The sequence below is a fragment of the Cervus elaphus genome, chromosome 2, assembly GCF_910594005.1.
Source record: "Cervus elaphus chromosome 2, mCerEla1.1, whole genome shotgun sequence".
Classification (NCBI taxonomy): domain Eukaryota; kingdom Metazoa; phylum Chordata; class Mammalia; order Artiodactyla; family Cervidae; genus Cervus; species Cervus elaphus.
Window position 1 is genome coordinate 25,553,237 of NC_057816.1, and position 19,982 is coordinate 25,573,218.

The following is a 19,982-nucleotide window of genomic DNA, read 5'->3' on the forward strand; positions in this document are numbered from 1 at the left end:
TGGAGGAGAATATGGACATAGGGTTAAAGAAAATTTTGTTTTATTTGATGAAATAGGTGATATATTTCCTTGGCCAGTTAGTGGGAAAGAGTCAGTAAAAAGGGCAAAAACTGATGATGTTGAAGAAGGAAAAAAGTAGACTCGTTAGTATTATTTTAATAAAAGTATTCATAGAAATGAGTGGACATCTTTTTTAGATTCGTTTCAGTGGTTTTATGTTTTCTGTAATTACCTGCTGTATTCTAAGAATGCAGTTTTATTCTGCTCTTTGATACCTGGGTAGAGTTGATCAGCTGCATTTTGGTTTAAAAAATAGCTCTGTAAGTTAACCTGAGAACCTTGACATCATTGATAACATTGTTTCTGTGGAGAAAAATGTTATGTGTCCTAGAAGGTCTTTGGAATCTGGCCTGTTTGGCAACCAGGGTCAGAAATGACAGGGGAAGACTGGCTCTTTGAAAAGAGCCAAAGGGCATCTGCTCCCACAGGGTTGGCTGACCTGCCTTCCTTTCTTATCTCCTCCTGTTGCTGGAACTTTTAGCTATAGTGTGTGTTGCCTTACAGAGCATGGGAAAGCCCTACCTAAACCTTACCCTGCAGATGCAGAGAATTCAGAGCATTTCGTATTAAAGATGGGATCTTTTAATAGCAGGGAGGGGACCGAGACCCTTTTAAACTGCCTTGTCAAAAAAAAAAATAAATAAATAAACTGCCTTGTCTCGTGTAATAAAGTCGCCCTTGAGAAAGTTGTGCATAATTGAGATTATATATTTAGTGCTGGAGATTTACAGAAACTTGTACATGAGAGGGAGTTCCTTTATTCCCCTGCCAGTGCGTCCTTTCTCAGAGGAAAAGCCACGATGCTTACAGCGACTTGCCAGGCTCTCTTCAGGGACCCTCCTCCCTCCCTTTAACCCTCTGACCTGACCGCATTGGTTTCCTTTGCTTCACTGCTCACTCTGCTCCAACCACACGTGGTTCTTGAATGTGTAAGTTGTATCCTGTCTCAGGACCTTTGCACTGACCTCTCCCTCTCTCGGAAGGCTCTTACCTCCAGATAGTCACCTAACCAGCTACCCCACCTCTTTCAGATCTGCAGGACTCATCCGTTCAGGAGACATTCCCTAGCTACCCTGTGTAAAATTTCAGACACCCTCCTTGACAAATCACAGCCTCTTTCCTACATTACTTTTTCTCCTTAGCACTGATCACTATAACATACTCCATAATTTACATTTTGTCTCATTTATTGTATAGTTCTATCACTGAACAGTAAGTTCCATTAGAGTAAGGAATATTTTGTCTATTTTGTTGATTTGTATAGCAGGGGCTCGGTAGTATCAGTTAAATGAATAAATCCCTTAGTTACCTTGGCAATTAATGTGGATGTTTACATATTATATTAGCTTATAACAAAGAACAACTGCAGCAAACAGTGGAAATTTGTGCGTGTGTATGTATATGTGTCTTTCTGTATGTATGTCTCCATATATGTATGTCTCATTCCACCTAAAGTAACCCAGAGGTCAGCCAGATTCTCAAATAAGTCATGTTGTAAAGATAAATTCAGTTTCAGAGACAGTGTCGAAGGTAAGAGGGATGGTTTAAAGCATCTTTGTCAGCCAGAGTTTGGGTCCATCCTGACTTTGTCTCAGTAAATCTGGGCTACACCGCCCTCCCCTGAACTCACCCCTCCCCATCACGGCCTCAGCCTTCCATTGCAGAGACTGGCTCTGGCCACAGGTTTTCAGCTGGGGGAGGTCCCTAAGGGATGAGAGGTGGATGATTAACTTTGGTTGAGACTCCTTCAAGATTAAAATCTCGGCTCCTGGACACACTTGCTTTTTCTTTCACCTGGGAAGCCCCACTAGACCCTCACTTCCTTTCTGAGCTGACCTTTTATTGTCCCCCTTTGGGGGCAGGGGTGGCTCTTCATTCCCCCTTTGAAAGGCTTTTGTTTGCTGAGCAAACGTTGACCACCCTGAGACCTTGCTCTGGGCCAGTTACTGCTTCCTTGCCTACCCTCCTCCCCCCACCCCACCCAGACACACACACAGAACCCCCACCCCCCTCCCAAGCCCCCCCACCCTAAACTCTGATTGGAGAGGCAGCCTAGGCCAGAGGGAGAGTCTTTCTCTGAGAAAGCCTTTGAAAGCTGCCGGGAGCCAACTGGTAGGATATTTGGAGAAGGAATAGGGCTTTTGGAGAGCATCTTAGTCCTCCTTCATTTTAAAATAAAGGCTTGTGGCTCTGACATTATTTTGCTTTTGAATTTTCACTAGTAAAACAGTTGTTCATTGTTCTCAGCATCTGTTTACAGAGTTTCTCCTGAATTCCTTGATTACAGGTTTTAATAGGGATTAGTCGGTGCAACCCCTTCCCATCCCAGAACTGGGACACTCTCCCATCCCACCTCCCCTCCCAGCTTGTATACCATAATGTTTAAAGTAGGCATGCATACACCAAGCTTCCTTTAAAAAAAAACAAAAACCAAGAAATTAATGCATATTTTTGTTGGCACCGCCTCAAAATTGACATCACCAGAAATAATCTGCGTCATTATTAACTGTACAAATAGGTCTCTTCCTTCCCAGGTTCAGCAGTTATCTCTGTAGGCGAATCATTTCTATCAAATGCTCCTCATTCAGTTGTGGGTGGAATTAGTTAAGAAATGTTACTGTCAGCGATTTCTGTGTCGTCGTTAACAGCCGCAGCATTGGCGGAGAGACTTTTCCCAACATTTTAGCACAGTCCACGGGTGTTAAGAGTATCCTTTCACATCTAGATTTTATTCAGCTTGACGAACTGTTCCTGGCTCCCTTGGGACCGTATGAGGGCCCTTCCACTAGGTGCTTTACGGTAACAGTTTCCAAGTTTGGTGTTAGCTTTTGCTTTGCTGAAACTTTTCACAGCTGACTTGATACCAGCACTCTGGCCTGACCTCTCGCTCCTTCGGCACTTTAGGGGTTAAGTTTGTCGGTGGATCCGGTTTCTTTCCTGGGCAGGGGAATGGAGATCCCCTTGTAGCTGGTACTTTAAGTAGCCGATTGCTGGTGCCTGGGATTCCCTGGCCCGGTGCGGGCTGGCTCGGCTGCCTGGCTGGCTGACTGACTGGCTGCCTGGCTGACGGAATTGCCATCGTGAGATTCATTCAGCTTCTTTGTCTGCTTTCTCCAAGGATCACAATGTAGAATGCTCTGGCCTAGGAACCTGACCAGGTAGGAGGATATTCTGAACCTTCTAGGGCCTGGGGAAGGGTGTGGCGCTTGAGCTGCCCTAGGTGGAACTGGAGAGCCCCGCGGAGCAGCCGGCGGTACGGCTGCCAAAATTGCCGTGGGCTACGTGGTTGGGGGGGGTGGGGGTCACAGGTCTGGAAACTCATCATCCTTTTCCTTCTCACCCCCATCCCTTTTTATTTTAACCTTAATAGTCCTAAAGGCAGCTGGAGCAAATGTCCTTGGTTCACCTGGACGTTTGGGTAATGTGAGTATATTCCAGACCATCTTATCAAATGAGGCTGCTGAGACCAAAACACTGGCTCTCTTAGGTCCTTATTTCAGGTTTCACGGGGAGACCTTTGAGCCTGGGGTGGGGTAGGGTGGGAGAACTAGAGAGAGGCAACGTTGGTCCCGGGGCAAGGACTGCTGGTGGTGCAGAGGGCTCTGATTAAAACGACTTGCAGTTGGTTTTGTTTGGAATCTAAGAAGCCGGGTGAACTTGTGGTTGTGTTTACTAATACTGCAAATTACTGGGTGGGTTTTTTTTTTTTTTTTTCTGGAGACTAGGCTCCAGGAGAGATGACATAGATTTAAGTAGGAGCCCTTTTCTTGCTTGTTAGGACTGCTCTAAAGCTGCCCAAAGAGGAACATTTCTATTTTTAAGCTGGACAAGGGGGAGAGGAAACAATGTTCATTGCCACCTACTACTGGCCAGGTATCTAACAGACATTGTCTCATTTAATTTTTCTTGCAAAGCTGACAATATTATTTTTAATTTGAGTTGAGGCAGTGGGAGCCAGGAGAGGCTAAGGAATGCACTCAAGGTCACACAGACACTACGAAAAGCTGGGACTGGCCACCACTCTGCCTTCCTTGTTGGGCTTGGCAGATGGCTCAGGATGGTTTTATCTGTAAGTTTAAATGTGGGTTCATGGAAAACAGTGTGGAGATTCCTTAAAAAACTGGAAATAGAACTGCCATATGACCCAGCAATCCCACTTTTGGGCATACACACTGAGGAAACCAGATCTGAAAGAGACACGTGCACCCCAATGTTCATTGCAGCACTGTTTATAATAGCCAGGACATGGAAGCAACCTAGATGCCCATCAGCAGATGAATGGATAAGGAAGCTGTGGTACATATACACCATGGAATATTACTCAGCTGTCAAAAAGAATTCATTTGAATCAGTCCTAATGAGATGGATGAAACTGGAGCCCATTATACAGAGTGAAGTAAGCCAGAAAGATAAAGAACATTACAGCATACTAACACATATATATGGAATTTAGAAAGATGGTAATGATAACCCTATATGCAAAACAGAAAAAGAGACACAGAAATACAGAACAGACTTTTGAACTCTGTGGGAGAATGTGAGGGTGGGATGTTTCAAAAGAACAGCATGTATACTATCTATGGTGAAACAGATCACCAGCCCAGGTGGGATGCATGAGACAAGTGCTCGGGCCTGGTGCACTGGGAAGACCCAGAGGAGTCGGGTGAAGAGGGAGGTGGGAGGGGGGATCGGGATGGGGAATAAGTGTAAATCTATGGCTGATTCATATCAATGTATGACAAAACCCACTGAAATGTTGTGAAGTAATTAGCCTCCAACTAATAAAAAAATTTAAAAAAAAAAAAAATTAAAAAAAAAAAAAAAAAAAATAAATGTGGGTTCAGCTGGATGAAGGGCACTTTTTATTGTGGAGGACTCGCCAAAGTGCACATGATCCTTGCAAGCATGGCCTGCCTGGGCCTCTCAGATTCGGCTCATTTCGGGAGAGGGGTGGCATTAAAAGGAACTGCACTTCGGCAGCAAGACCTACCTGAGAGTTCGCTAATCTCTTTGAGGCTTTTGGACTCTAGATGAATCTGTGACTGGATTGGATTTGTACGCGGTTGAGGGAGGAGGTGGAAGCCCAAGTGAAAGTCAAACGTGGGAAGGTCGGTAGCCTTGAAGTTGGCCTGGGGCTGCTGGAGTCCCGGAGTCCCCACCCCGGCGTGTTAAGGCTGACCCAGGCTTGGCGGTAGTAGCTCACATGTGTGCCTGGGGTGGCTAGTTTCCTAGGGTGAAACTGTTTTCGGGTCCCAGAGCTGATTCAGAGTGTTTGTTTCCTGACCTGGGCTTCCTTCCCTTCCCATCCCAATGGCCTAGAAGGGGTAGCTGAAGGGCAGGCCCCTGACAAGCTGCCCTGAGTGAGGCAATTGTTGTTCTGTTCTGGGCATTCAGGTTTCCAGACTCCTAAGATGTATTGGGAGGTGACTGGGAGTATGTGTGGGTGGGTGGATGGTGTTAATGGAAGTGTCGAGACCCCCACATCTTCCTCCACTCTAGACCTAGGGCAACCAGTCAGCGCCCTGTGTGGGATTTCCTCCCCACCCCAGCTTTTCTGCAATTATATGGAGAATACTTTGATTCCATTAAAAGGTGTCCTCGGTTTGGGGAGGGCAGTTTGGAGGGAGAATGAATACATACATATGTGTATGGCTGAGTTCACTTGAAACTATAACAACTTTATTCATCAGCTATACTCCAAGACAAAATAAATTTTTCTTTTAAAAAAAAAAAAAAAACAGATGTCCTGGGCTTTTTGCATAGCTGTTGGGAGTTCTGAGTTCTTATTTGACTGTAATTTCTTGGCATCTCTTTGCTTTCTGCTCTTACGTTGAATGAGAGCTTGGGTTTTAGAACTGTGCAGATCTAGCTTCAAATCCAGCTCAATTTATTATCTCTGGCACCGTGGGCAGGTCACCATAGCCTCTGTAAGCCTCAGTTTCCACATCTGTAAAAGGGAACATTAATAGTTTGTGCCTTATAGTCTAATAGAAGTGTGTGGGATAATGAATGTAAAGTGCTTTAAGCAAAATCCCTGGAGCCCACTGTTAAAGCTTTTCAGCTTGGGTTCACCAGTATTTTCATGAGCTATATGATAGGCTGAGCTGTATATGATACACTGAATTCTGTTGATGTTTAGGGTACTCTTATCTCCTGGTAAACAGAACAGCAGAATGACTTTGCTGCAATCTTTGGCAAAAGCCAGGCGGCTGTGGACCAAGTTTCAGCAGCTTTCTCTGGTGGAGCCTTGGAGGAGAGAGGCCTTTGTGCAGCTGAGGCCAGCAGACATGCTGGTGCCTATGCTAACAATGAGGGTAGAGGGCATCCGGACCAGAGCTCTGGGCTTGGTAGCTCAACCAGCCCCTGGAGCCAAAGGAGGAATTTCACGCTTACTCAGGGGACCACCTACTTGTTGAGGGAATGAGTTACCAAAATGAGACAAAGGTGCCGCGGGGTGAAACTCAACCCCTGACGTTCTGAGTGCTGCTAAATCCCCTCGGAGCCTTCTTTACGGGGCTCCTGTTTCCCTCTCCCCACCTCAAACGATTGGCCCTGCACCTGGCCCCGTCTGTAGAAGCTGCTTCTCCCCCGGGACCCTGCCCATTTATGGCAGCGAGCTCTTGCACTAGAACTTCATCATCTTTTTCATACTGTGGGCCTGCCTCTCCTTCCTGCGGTCTTTGCAGAGTCCCTGGATCCCGCCCTACAGCTGACGGGAGCTGGTTATCTCCTCTGTGCCTGGAGTTCTGGTTTGGTCCCCACGAAAGGCTTCAGGGGCCTGGGTGTTGATCAGCACCAGGTCATAGAGGAGGAAGTCTGGGTCTTCTGGAGATGAAGATACTGACAAAGTAAATGGCAGGGCCAGGGTTCAAACTGAGATCTGTTAGATGGGTCAGAAAGTTCATTTGGATTTTTCCAAAGCATCTTACAGAACAACCCAAACTTCTTGGCCAGCCCAATATTTTGCCTTTTTTTTTTTTTCCTTCAGAGCATGTGCTGCCTCCATCTAGAGCTTCAGAGGTTTATGGTACCCTGGCCCGCTGCTAGATGAAACTTAATTTATTTGGATTAGTATCTAACTCTGTCCTGGGTTTTCATTCGAACTCAGGTTCTGGGTTATTTTGTACCGCAACGGCAAACTGTGTAGGCTGATCACAGGGGCAAAACCTAGAAGGGTGACTTGCTTGCTCATAGCTTTTTTTCAAGTACCTCTCTTATTTATTTATTTTTTTTCATGTAAGAAACTTGAACGCCCTTCTAATACACATGACAAGTTTTCATGAAAATGTGTCAGTTGAATAGATAAACAAGATGTTGCACATTCTTGGATCTGTATGTGAATTCTAGCTTCAACAGTTCTAAGTTGTATGACCTTTGGGCCTTTCTTTCCAAGGGTCTGTTGTCTCATCTCTCGAATGGGTATAGAATTAGTCTCCATCTCACGGTACCCAGGAGAAAATATAGGTAAGCCCTCAATACTAGTTATTATTTTTATCACAGAGTTGGGCAGATTAAATGAAAGAATGCAGGTAATATAATTAGCATGGGGTCTGGCGCAGCTTTAAACTTCAATTAAAGTTGGCTCTTATCATTCTCAGATAGGCAGCAAAAGGAGTTTGCAGGAGTCCTGTTGCATTCTTTGAAGGTGGATTTTCTTAATGGGCTCCTGCAGTGTTTAGAGGAGGTGATGCTCCTGAGAAAAGCTCCTGGGGAGGAAATAGTTAACATACCTGTCTGGTGGGAAATGAAGGTAGCCAAACCCTTTCCCTTCCCCGGGGGTTACTGCTAAGCCCTGGTTGGACTTGCTCACTCATCCACACCAAAGGATCTCATTCCGCTGGGCCCTGGGGTTTCACAGGAACAATTGCCTTGAACAATAGCCAGAAAACTAGTTCCACCAGTCTGGGCTTTTGCAAGTGAATACAGCTGTCTGGCAGGGAGCACTGGGCCCGGGAAATGGGCTATGCCTTGATTCTGGAGCAGAACTGGAAAAGTGAGCAGGTAAGGCCGCGACCCAGCCCTGGGTGGCTCTACAGTGCGAGTTTAGTCACCAGGAGAGGGGCAGACAGGAGGGCGGGGACTGGCCAAGACAGTTCCTGAGAAGGGCCTTCTGGACTAGACCCAGTCTTTGGGTGGGGGGTTTGGGTGGAGGGTGATTAAGATCCCTTGCTTAGTGAGGGCTGCTTTTGAGGACCAGAATTACAGTACTTCATCTCTTCTAACCTGTTGTGGTTTATTGGTGAGCAGGGAACGAATATTTCTCTACGAGCTGATTTTTTTTTTTTTAACAACATCATTTAAGCATGTCTTTCCCTTGCATAAACAACATTATCTCACAGGGAGTCCATTTGGAAAGTCTAATGACCCTCCAGATCCTTCAGTAACTCCTCTTCTCAGAGTCAGAGTCTTTTGCTGAAAGCCAGGATTCCTCATGCCTGGGCGTGTAAATCCTAGTGGAAAAATCTGTTTAATCATCCTTCTAACCTTGGGGTTCGGTTTTGCCTTTCTACTTCATGGAAGATGAAGTTGTAAATATAGTATCACATGAATTCAGAACCATTGCAGATTCCTGCTGTTGAGATGAAGTTGTAAGTACAATACCACATTAATTCAGAACCATTACAGATTCCTGATGTATCTAGAGACTCCCCAGAAGAGCTCAATATTAAAAATTTGTCCAGATTAGAGATGATTTCTCAGGGGAGCCTGGTGAAAGCAGGTACTATGGAATGCTAACTCCCCACAACAGTGAGGAAAACAGGGAGTGTGAGAGGCTGGAATAATTTACGATTCTTTCACCTGCGTTTTTCATAGCTGATAGCTTGTGTTTGAGCTGTTAAAATTGTGCTTTAAGCCCTCTGAGTGGCATTTGAATTCCTGACACAGTGATGTCAGCATCTCTTGTAAGACTCTGAAACTGGATCTCCTTGTTTTATGGGCCTTTCCATTTTTGAATAGATTTTCTGGTCCCTTTCGAGAGCCTTGACTCTGGTTAAAATGCTGTGTCTTGGCCCACACAGGGTCTCTTTGATATTATGCTTGTTTGCAGTCAGTTAGTGGAGGTTCTTTTAAGATGAGGCTGGTTAGCAGACAGAGATTTCGAAGCTGACCTCTGTGTACCCTCCCTCTGATGAGTCATTAGATGACTCCTAAACGCATACATACCATGCGTAGTACAGTGCCTGGCATTTGGTAAACACTGCCAATGGTGGCTTTATCCATTAGGTAAGATTGCATCTTGTTCCTTTGTGGATAAATAGTGTGGTCATGCGGAACCTTTCTTGTGGATTGGGTTGTAATGCCCTCTGTATTACGGGGTCAATCAGGTAGCCTTGTTGTTCAGTCGCTCAGTCGTGTCCACTCTTTGCGACCCCGTGGACTGCAGTACACCAGACTTCTCTGTGCTTCACCATCTCCCGGAGCTTGCTCAAACTCAGGTAGCCTATATGAGTACAAAGGCTCAGGTGGGGATGGTGTCAAATAGGAAAGCTCAGCTCTGTCTAAAGAGGGCAGTTTCAACTCAGCGCTAAGTAATCTCCTGTGTGTAAGATATTGACACCTATATTGAAAAGACTCAGTGTGGGCTTCAAAAAGAGTCACTAAGGGATGAAGTCAGCAGTGAGGAAACCCAGAGACTAGAAAGCATAGTGACCTCTTTGGCACCTTTTACTGAACGGAAGGAGATGCTCCAGTCAGTGGGGACCTTCAGTGCCCTTTGCCTCTGCTCACTTTTCTCTGAGCTTAAACCCCCAGGATGCTGGTTAGAAAGCACCCTCTGGGATGGCTGTATCCAGCTCCCTCACTGGAGACAGAGAATTAGAGAGTGAGCGAGGTGTCTGAAGCCTTCTAGGAGGCTGTTCTGGGGAGGGCTGGGGCCAGGGCCTGGCTCTGCTGCCTCCTTGCCTTTGCCGCTTGCAAGCCTTAAGGAGAGAGCGGCTCAGCAGAGCATTGGTGGGCCTGGGCTTTGGGACGCTGCCGACTGGTGCCTCATGCTGGCACTTGGCTGGTGGTTTGAGAGGCTGTTGAAATCTGTAGAAATGTCAGAAACCAGTGCAGTTTCCACTTGGTGTCCTTTGCCTACCTTCCTGTTTCACGTTTTCCTCTGTGTCTGAGCTCTGCGTTCTTGTCTGTCACATCTCCCGGCTTTGTGATCAAGGGTAGGGGCCACTTAGTCATCATTGTATCCCTGATACCTTGCATGGTGCCCGGCGCGTAGAGGGTGCTGGCTGACAGGGTGAGATGAACAAAATGAATTCAAGGTCCCTGGCTCAGGATTCTAAAGCATTGGAGTTTAGGAGTCTCGAAGGAAAATAGCAAATGTCTGATGGAATTCTTTCCACCCACCCATTGGCAAAAATAGGTGAAGGTCATTTTCCAGTCTGATCACTTACACCTGCAGTTGTGCCATGACATGACCACCAGTGGAGGACTTCTCATTGAGCAGAGAAAAAAGGATGTGGCTGTGATCTGGGTAGGAAATGATGCTTTTTGTTGATGGTTCTGAGAAGTCAACAGAAGCATCTTCTTGCCATTTCTCTAGATGTCCCAGCCAAAGAATTTATAGGGCTTAAACATCATATGCTGTTTCGAAAAAAAAAAAAAAAGACAGGGAAACCAGCCAAGCTGTGGGCCCTATGCCTCTTTTAGTTTCCTGTTACAGAACCTGGAGAGGAGGAGGCCCTCGGGTTCTTCTGCCTGTTTCCCAAGGCTGCTGAACACAGTGCTGTTTCCACTAACACTTTTGGAGCAGTTTTGGGGTAGTCTTGTCAGCCTTACAGTGTAGAGTGAAGGTGAAGTGGAACAGGAAAAACTGGTAAAGAGAATAGATCTAGCTTGTGTTCATTTATTCTCCTGGTCATTCATATAAAAATCATTCATTCACTCACAAAATGAAATCTGCTTTAATATTTTTCTCAGTGTCTGAGGAACACTTTTGTACCCAAAAAGAGTGTCTTAGAATTAATTAGGTTTTACTATTCAATTTATTGAAGCTTTAATTTTAAACCTGTTTTCTTACAAATCTTATCTGTAAGTCAAGTATTTTGCATAAAGTAAGAATGTTTCCACCTATTATTTTGATTAGTGCTTTATTTATTCAAACTTAACAAATTGTATTTGACTAATTAGTACTATTTGTGAATCTGGATAAATTTCCTGAAATATTTTAGATCACATTTGTAAACTTAACATACCTGGCTTCCTCAAGTTCTTCAAATGTTGGATTAGATAGACTTTAGTAGCCTAACAAGCAAAATCTTTCTAAGCACTTAAACAGCCTTTTCAAGTCAAATAACTTATGACATTTGTAACTTCAGTTTGTCCAAAACACTTCAATTCTTTTTACAGTCTGAATCCAATTCTTAAATCTTTCATCTTAAAAATTTCAAATGAAAAATCAGTACTCATTTAGATTTGAAGCACAAGACATTTTTAGATTCTGTAACATGCCATATATTTTTAAAAATAGTATAAATTATATAGATTATCCCAATGATCACCAAGCTTTTACTCTATAAAATTAAGCATTAATATCAGGATTTATTTCATTATTTCCCTTCATCTTTTTAAACCGTTCCAAGGATTTAAAATCACTTTACTCCCCACTGAGGGGAGGAAGTTCATCCTGTCGAGTGGGCTCAAAACCATCACGTAGTTTTTCACAATCAGATTCAAGAGCAGGGTGCAGAAATGGCCAAACCATATTCCAGAATGATTCTTCTGGGGTCATGGCTGAGTGCACTGTAGTTCTTTCCGTCTCTTGAGCCTGTTCACTGAAATTTTGTGTCACCACACTGCAAACCCAAACCCTCTGAGTTTCTTTCAAATTTCAGTCATAATCAGGTTTTGTAACCTCTTTCAACATTTATCGCCTGACTTGGGTCAACAGGCTTGTACCCCGTCCCACGTTGTACCTAATTTCCTTTGCCACTTGATTGGATTCAACTAATGTTCTTACTGCCTGAATGAATTCTGCATGCTTTCCACATTTTTCCCATCTGACTCTCAGCCACATGTCTGGAATCATTTTACAAACAAATTGCAATCCCCCATTAGTTAGCACCAGTGTACCAAGTGACAAAAGCATAAGCAAGCTAGTTTTGAGTAAAAGAAAGAAATTTATTAGATCTCACTGTTCGGTCTCCCAGAGGTGGCTTCTGACTTCTGATCTGGCTGGATGCAGGAGCTCATGTGATGTCATTGCTCTTGCTTCTGCTTCCCTCCCTCCCTGCTAGCTGCCTTCTTAGGCAGCCAAGGATGAAGAGCCCAGCGACAGCTTTAGGCTTCCTTTGCTTTTCTTCCAGAGTGTGTGTTATTCTCAGCATCTCCCATGTGAGGAGTGCTCTTTTAGGCAATGTTAAAGAGATCATGCCAGCACTTTAGAAGAAGTTCATGGGCAACTTGAATCTCTGAGAGGGGGCTGGCATACCATACATTCTCTTGCTGGGACCACGTTGTTATCACAGAGCATCTTATGGGACTAGTTTTCCTTAGGATGCTCCTTGGAACTCCCTAACCAAGGAGTGATCTTGGTGGCCCAGGAACATTTAGAATATCCTGAATTTTAGGGAAGGGACAAGTTAGAGCTAAATGATTTTACATCTAGAGAGATTCACCTGTGTCCCCAAAGAGCCAGAAGTGAGGGAGACATGGCTAGTTTTCTGAGCTCGGGGACAGCTGTTGTTTCTGGCGCACAGACAGCACTGGGGACCCCAAGGCAGCTCATGCTCAGCATAGACTTCTCTCGTGTCCTTGTTCCTTCATCCTCCTCCTCGGTCTCCCCACGCCCACTTTTCTGTGGGGTAGATCCTTGATTTGCCCCTTCCGGGCTGACTCAGTTGCTAGGACCCCTATCAACTCAGGGTGGCCCCATGATGCTCTGTGCACAGATATGGGAAGAATCATGTGTGTGAGAAGTACCACATGTCCGTCTTCAACAGTATCTCAGTGTTCGGAGGGCACAGAGGAAGAGCGGGTACAATTTCCAAGCAAGAGAACCTGGAGCTTGGATTCGTGGGCATCTGTTACTAACTTCCCTCCTTCCTCCTCTCCAGCCACGCTCCTCTTCTGCACGTCTTCTTTCTTCATCCTTGGATTATAGGAAATTTCAGATACATTAAATGGCTAACCCCGGAGAGCAGATGCAATTAAAGACACGGGATTTTCTTCTCATCATGAGAGTGGTCGGAGTCTTTTTCCATCTGTGATGTCACCCTTTCCCCAGCAGAGCCTTACACGATTGCCAGCCTAGGTCGTGTCATCCACATCCGCGTGTCACCCATAAAGCGACTGAGGCACAGAGGTTGTGTGACATGTCAGAGGACAGGGTGGGAGGGAACCGGGCTCAGAATCCCCGGCTGGGGCTGCCTTTGCATCAGAACTTGTTCAGTAAACACAGGCCGTGTGCCTGGAGATGGGGATGGGGAGGCTGGCATTGCTGCTGTGCCACTGCCCTGGAGGTGGTGGTGGGGAGGGTGGGCAGCGGGGTCGGGGAGAGTTTCCCGGCCAGCCCTGCCCTGCACTTGCTGAGAGCCCTGGACGGCACTCTCAAAGCCTGTGTCCTCATTAGCAAGCAAAGCCACTTATGAGGGAATAGGAACGTGGCTGAGAGTACGTGCAGGTACAGAAGAGTGGGCACGTGGCCAGTGCTCAACGAATGGCCGGGTGATGCAGGCCAGAGGGAGCACACGTTCTGAAATTAGACAGTTCTGCCTTAAACCCAATTCCAACGTGGACTGAAGCAGGGCACTGGGCAAGATACTCCTTCTTTCAGCCTTGGTCCCTTCACCCGTCAACTGGGGAGGAGGACGGGTCCCTTGCAGGTGTGATGTGCAGAGCGGAGGTAGAAACGACATATCGGAAGCACCTGGCATGATGCCTGGCACACGAGATGCACTGCTTACTGTCACCAGGCAGGTCCCTGCAGGTGCTTGGAAAGTAGGACAGGCCGTCACAGAGAGAACGACTGGAAAACTGCAAGGGTGTACAGAATGAACCCAAATGCGGAAGACTGTGAATTCAGAGGAGGGGATTCTCAGGGTGGGCCGGAATGTTTGGAGAAGGCCTTAAAGGAGGATTTGGAACCGGATGGAGGCTGGGCCAAGCCAGTGGAATCACAGGCAGGAAGTTGGTTAAGACCTGGAACTGCAGTTCCCTGTGAATTCATCCTTAGTAAGCCTCTTCATGAGCCCTCACACTGCCTCCCTTTATCCTCCCCGCTTGAGAACCACCTTCACGTGTTTCCCCTGCACTTGTGTGGGACCCTCCAGGTGGGCTTTGGAAGCCAAATTGGTGGGCTGAAGGGAAAGGTGATGAAAACAGGTTTCCACTAAGCTTCGTCTTCCTGCCTGATCAGCAGAGCTCAGACAGGCATCCTATGAGCTGGTGGAACAAACTAGAACTTCCTTTTCATTACTTGGGAGTGTTGGTTTGGGGTGCTTCTGACTTTCTAAATCTCAGACAGGGGCATTTCTTTTTGTTTGTGTATGTGTGTATATATGCATATATATATAATGTATGCCACAGTTTTTAAAGATTATACTCCATTTATAGTTATTATTCAATGTTGGCTGTGTTCCCTGTGCTGTACAATATATCCTTGTAGTTTATGTATTTTATACATAGTTTGTACCTCTTAATCCCCCACCCCCATCGTGCGCCTTCTCCTACTCCCCTCTCCTCACTGGTGACCACTCATTTGTTCTGTGAGTCTATTCCTGTTTTGTTACATTCAACACTTTGCTGTATTTTGTTAGATTCCACATGTAAGAGATATTATATATTATTTGTCTTTCTCTGTCTGACTTATTTCACTAAACATAATGCCCTCCAAGCCCATCCATGTTGCAAATCGCAAATTTTCATTCTTTTTTTATGGCTGAGTAATATTCCCTTGTGTATATATACCACATCTTCTTTATCCATTGATCTGTTGATGGACACTTAGGTTGCTTCCGTATCTTGACAGTTATAAATAATGCAGCCTTATTGGGATGCATGTATCTTTTCGCATTACTATGTTTGTTTTTCTGGATGTATACGCAGGAGTGGAGTTGTTCTGACACTGGCATTCTGAGGCGTCAGAGTGCCATTGTGCGGGCCTTTTGGTGAGGGATGGCTCCCTGTGGAGGGCTGAGTGGTGGAGAAATGTGGTAAAGTCAGCACTTTGTCATCACACAGCCCCGGACGTAGGTATTGGCCCTGCCCCTCCTGCTCCGTGACACACCAGCCTCCCGAGCCTGGCCTTCCTCCTGCGGAAGCGGGCCGTGTCGTGTGCCCGTGTGCACTGAAAATGGACGTAATAGAGAGCCGTGTGTCATCACAGGAAAGAGGGTGCATCTGGAGTCGGGGCAGCTGGATTCAGGTCCTGCCCGTCTTGCTGTCTGACCTTGGGTGAGGTGTCGTAGCTTTCTCAGCCTTGGTTTCTCTACGTGTACCCTGGAAACATGGTTAATACTTACTCCTCTCTGGCAAGTAGAGGATTGTCACAGTTTATGCTGGAAGCTTACTTTATAGGTTCCTCAGCTTCCCACTCTGTGTGTCTCAATCAGCAGGTATTTATTGAGCACCTGCTGTGTATCTATCACCCTGCAACCAGGCTTGATGCCGGGGATCGGGAGAGGGTGGGAGGAGGGGGCACTATGGATAGAGGGACCAGGGAAGGCCTTTCTGGGGAGGTGAGTCTTCAGATGAGGAGGGGGGACGGGTGTTCAGGAAGAGGTACGGTAAATGCGAAGCCTTGAAGGCGAAAACCCAGAGCTGGTGAGCGATAAAGCCGGGCGGCCTTGCAGGATTGACTGGAGGAAGGGCTGGATCACAGGGTCTTGAGGCCCAGAGTAAGGAGTCCTGAGAAGCCCTGAGGGATCTGAAGCAGCGGCGCAATAGATCTGACTTGTGTTTCCCAGAGACCGTTCTGGCTGCTGCGGGGAGACTAGATGGTTGGGGACCAGAAGAGGAGCCCGGAGCCCAGCTGGCCTGTTGGCAGTCCCCAGGCAGGGCAGAAGCAGCCAGAACCTCAGGGCGCAGGGGCGGGGAGAGCCGTGAACACTGGGAGAGACTCTGCGAGAGAGGCAGGGGGACCGGGGCAGCCCGAATGTCTTGGCCTTGGGAAGCAGGAGGTGGTAGAAGGAAAAAGAAGAATCATTGCTTGGAGATTTGACTTGAGTGGTGGGGGATGAGGGTCTTGATGGGTTGAGGATTGAGGAATGAAGGATGCAGAAATGAAGGAAGAAATTTTTGATGCATCTTGAGGTATTATTAGAGTTGTGTGTGTTGTGTTAGCTGCTCAGTCATGTCCGACTCTTTGCGACCCCACGGACTATAGCCCGCCAGGCTTCTCTGCCCATGGGATTCTCCAGGCAAGAATACTGGAGTGGATTGCCATTCCCGTCTCCAGTTATTAGAACTGCCAATAGAGTTGGTGGGTTTCTGCTGATTTTTGCACTTCCCTTCTCTTGGCCAGGACTGGGGTCCAGAGAATCCCGACAGCAGCTCTTCTTCCCCCTCCGAGTCGCAGGGAGGACACTCCTGATGATTCATTCCCTGCCCACTTTCTGCTCCAGTCCCCAAACCCCCTGCTCCTCCCCTGTCTCTGGAGGTAGCCCTTGGCTTTTGAAAGCTCCCCAGGTGATGTTGAGGATGGGGTAGGTAGTGTGTATGTGTTTAGTCACCTCTGCTCAGGAAAGCACCACCTTTTAGGGGAAGACACCTATCAACCACTTCCCCAGCTGCCAGACGGAAACAGTTGGATGTCCCCCTTGAAGATGAGTCACGTTAGAGGCGAAGGAGCTGTGTCTGGGGCTTTGTGCACCAGGAGCCCTCGGGGGCGGTGCGCGTCTGTCTGTGTCGTCAGGCTGAGCTGGTGCGGCGTGACGTGCTCAGGGTGTCTTTGTCTTGGCAGCTGGGATGACAGCAGCTCCGTCAGCAGCGGGATCAGTGACACCATAGACAACCTCAGCACGGATGACATCAACACCAGCTCCTCCATCAGCTCCTATGCCAACACGCCTGCCTCCTCTCGCAAGAACCTGGACGTGCAGGTGAGGAACGGGGCCTCCCAGGCTCCTCCCAAGGCCCCTGCCAGTGGAGAGCCTTGGGCTTGTGGGCCAAGCGAGCCATTTAGGGCGGGCAGAGTCCCCAGCTCCGTGAGATGAGGCCCAGCCTCCTGCTCACTGCCTGTTCTCTTGTCTCCTGACTGTGTCTTCTCCCTGCAGGGCGAGGGGGGTGGGCAGTGGGGTGCTCGGAATAGGAGAGGGGGGGACGCGCTGCTCTCATGGTGGTGGCCTTGGCAAAAATCACCTTTCCTTCCTGGAACTCACTTCTATCATCTGTTTAGAAAACAACAACAACAACAGGAATATTGGGCTCCATTGGCCATTCTTAGCATGGAATGTATGTCCACAGCACAGGTATGGGCCTCGAGAGCCACGGGGTGGGAGCAGGGTTACAGCCCTGGCCCCAGAAGACCAGTACGTACCAACCAGAGGTTGGGAACTGTTGATCTGTGGGTCCTATCCTGCCAGTGTGTTTTATTTGGCCCACAGTATCTCTCAAGTTCTTGTAAGTTCATTATTTCACATAAAAAGTGAGCTTCTGATTTCTCTTGAAAAATCAGACAGTATTGCCCCTTTGAGTCTGCATTCTCCACAACCAGCAAGTGTCCAAGTGTCCCCCCTCCCCCCCCCCCCCACACGCACTTTGGACAGGGCGCCCGTGCCCCAGGGTGTCGGCCAGCTGCACCCTACCTAACTGTGCCGAGTCACGGAGGCTTCATCCCTGCAGAGGCAGTGCTTCCAGAGCAGTTTTGTGTGGGCATGTGTGTTTGCGTTCACAGCATCCCTTCGCGGTCAGAGGGGTTGGTTCTAATAAGCCCATTTTACTAGTGGACAAGCGAAGTTACCATCCTCACGCCTGGTCGCTCGCGTTGGGACTGACCGGCCGGGGTGACATGGGAACGCAGGGGCTGGAATCCTTTTCATGATGAGTCCCTCCCACCTGTGGGGGCTGCGGCCTCAGGGGAACCCCTGTGAAGGTCCGGTAGGGACAGAGTCTCCCCGAGGGGCCTTGTGAGGGCAGGGCTGGCACGTCCCCCCTTCTTTCGCTCCCTTCCTTTCATATCCACTTCCTTTCTCTGCTGTTTCTCCCTCTGGACAGATAGGAGCCTCTTTCAGAGTCTCTCTGCTTTCAAAGGTATCTTTTTCTTTGAGGACAAGGCTAAATAAAGGATGTGTCAGAGTGTGGGAGTAATTCTGTCCCACAGAAATGTAAACATAGACCGCCTGATGAAATCTGTGAGGTGTTGCTTCTGGGATTGCCTATGGCTTCTTGAGTTTTCATTTTTGGCCTGAGTTTCTAATTATTGTTGGTGAACGAGGGAGGCTTATAGTGGTTGTTAAGGAAAAAAAAAAAAAGCTGCCTAAATGAAAGGAAGCATAAAGGTTTGGGGAGGCAGTGCTGAAATGTTCCATGTCTTAATCTGAGTGGTCCTTATGTAAATATGTTAGTTTCATAAAATTTCTTCAAGTTATATACTTAAGATGTGTACATTTAGTGTATGAATGGTATACCTCAATTTTAAAAAGTTGATTAAAAAAACCTAGCCATACCACCCAAGTGATGAATGTTTAATTAGTTATTAGATACAGATTAAAGACACCAAGCTAGACTGTGTTCCTACCACTTGCCAAATGTTATAATACCTACCCTTTTCCTTCCTTTGTGGACACTAAATGAATTTTTTGAGACTCCTTCTAGTTTCAAGGTAATCACAATCAAGCTTCTAGACTGTCCTTAGATACTGAGCTGTGGAACTGAGAGAGAAGGAAAGACAGACAGAGACAGAGAGAGAAAAAGATTTGTAAAATAGATTTGCTCACTTGCAAAGCAGGAAGAAGCTTGCTCCTGAGATGTTCACTGAGCCAACAAAACACAGTCAGAACAATCTCCTTGTCTTTGTTCCCTTCCCACAGAGCTGGAATTAGAATCTATTTTCCACACTGACACAGAGTAAACATCTGGGGTTTACAAACGATGCATTTGAATTTGGTTAATGCCAAGGCCCCCTCCTCTCTGACCAGCTCTTTGCTTTCATCTAGCAAAGGTTATGTCAGAAAAGCTTCAAGAATATGACACAAGCATATCTTTTGATCAAGAGCAGAAAGTTAATGTCAAGGGCTTTTAAGGTGTTTACTATTCATTGGACTGGTTTATTTATTTATTTTTTGCTGTAAAACAACCTGAGTTTAAAATAGTTGAATAAAATTAAGTAGATACCAGAATAAAATGTAGACTTGCACCCATAGTTACTACAATTCCTATTGAGCTGGTTTATTTGGTATCCCTTTGTTCCTGTCCAGGGCGCATCCCTGAGTATGTGATCCACATAGATTGCCTCCTTCTCTCCTCCTCCCCTGTACCACTCTCAGGATGGCTGAGGATCACTGCTCCTCTCCAGGCAGCGTCAGGCAGTGGGAAAGTGTGTGCTACCATCCTCCCAGGGCTCATTCAGGTTCCCGTCAGGTTCCAGGGCAGCACAGACCGTCCCCGGCAAGACACACAGAGGCAGGGAGAAGTGGTCCGATGTGTCGGGAAAGCAGGTTGAGGACAGGTTGGCCTGCCTAGGTTTTCATGTATGAAAAGCCTCTGAGGACCAGCCAACATCTAAGGAACAGGGAAGCTATCACCTGGAAGCCTAAGCGGCAGCCTCGTTTAGCTGTGTGAGAGAGGAGCCGGGTACCGGAGGAGCGATCCTCGGGGATGGAAGTCCCCTTTGTCTGTGTTTCCTCCAGGGTGCTCAGGAGCACTGGGACGGTCTTTGATGGGGGCCCACGTGTCCCCACACGATGGGGACACCCAGCACTGACCTCTGCTCCCCGCTCCTCAGTGTGCTAGGCAGAGAATCCCCTGGCCTGAGCTCTGACCGCCTC

The 19,982-nt window shown here is 47.1% G+C and overlaps 1 protein-coding gene across 13 annotated transcripts in view; it reads left to right on the forward strand.

The window, feature by feature from the left end:
* NAV2 (neuron navigator 2) overlaps nt 1-19,982 on the forward strand; it is a 421,317-nt gene that overhangs the window by 327,157 nt on the left and 74,178 nt on the right. For all 13 annotated transcript variants that reach the window (XM_043874925.1, XM_043874936.1, XM_043874913.1 and 10 more), the window contains one exon: nt 16,958-17,096. In XM_043874925.1, the coding sequence (XP_043730860.1) occupies nt 16,958-17,096 (139 nt within the window). The remainder of the gene's footprint in view (nt 1-16,957; nt 17,097-19,982) is intronic.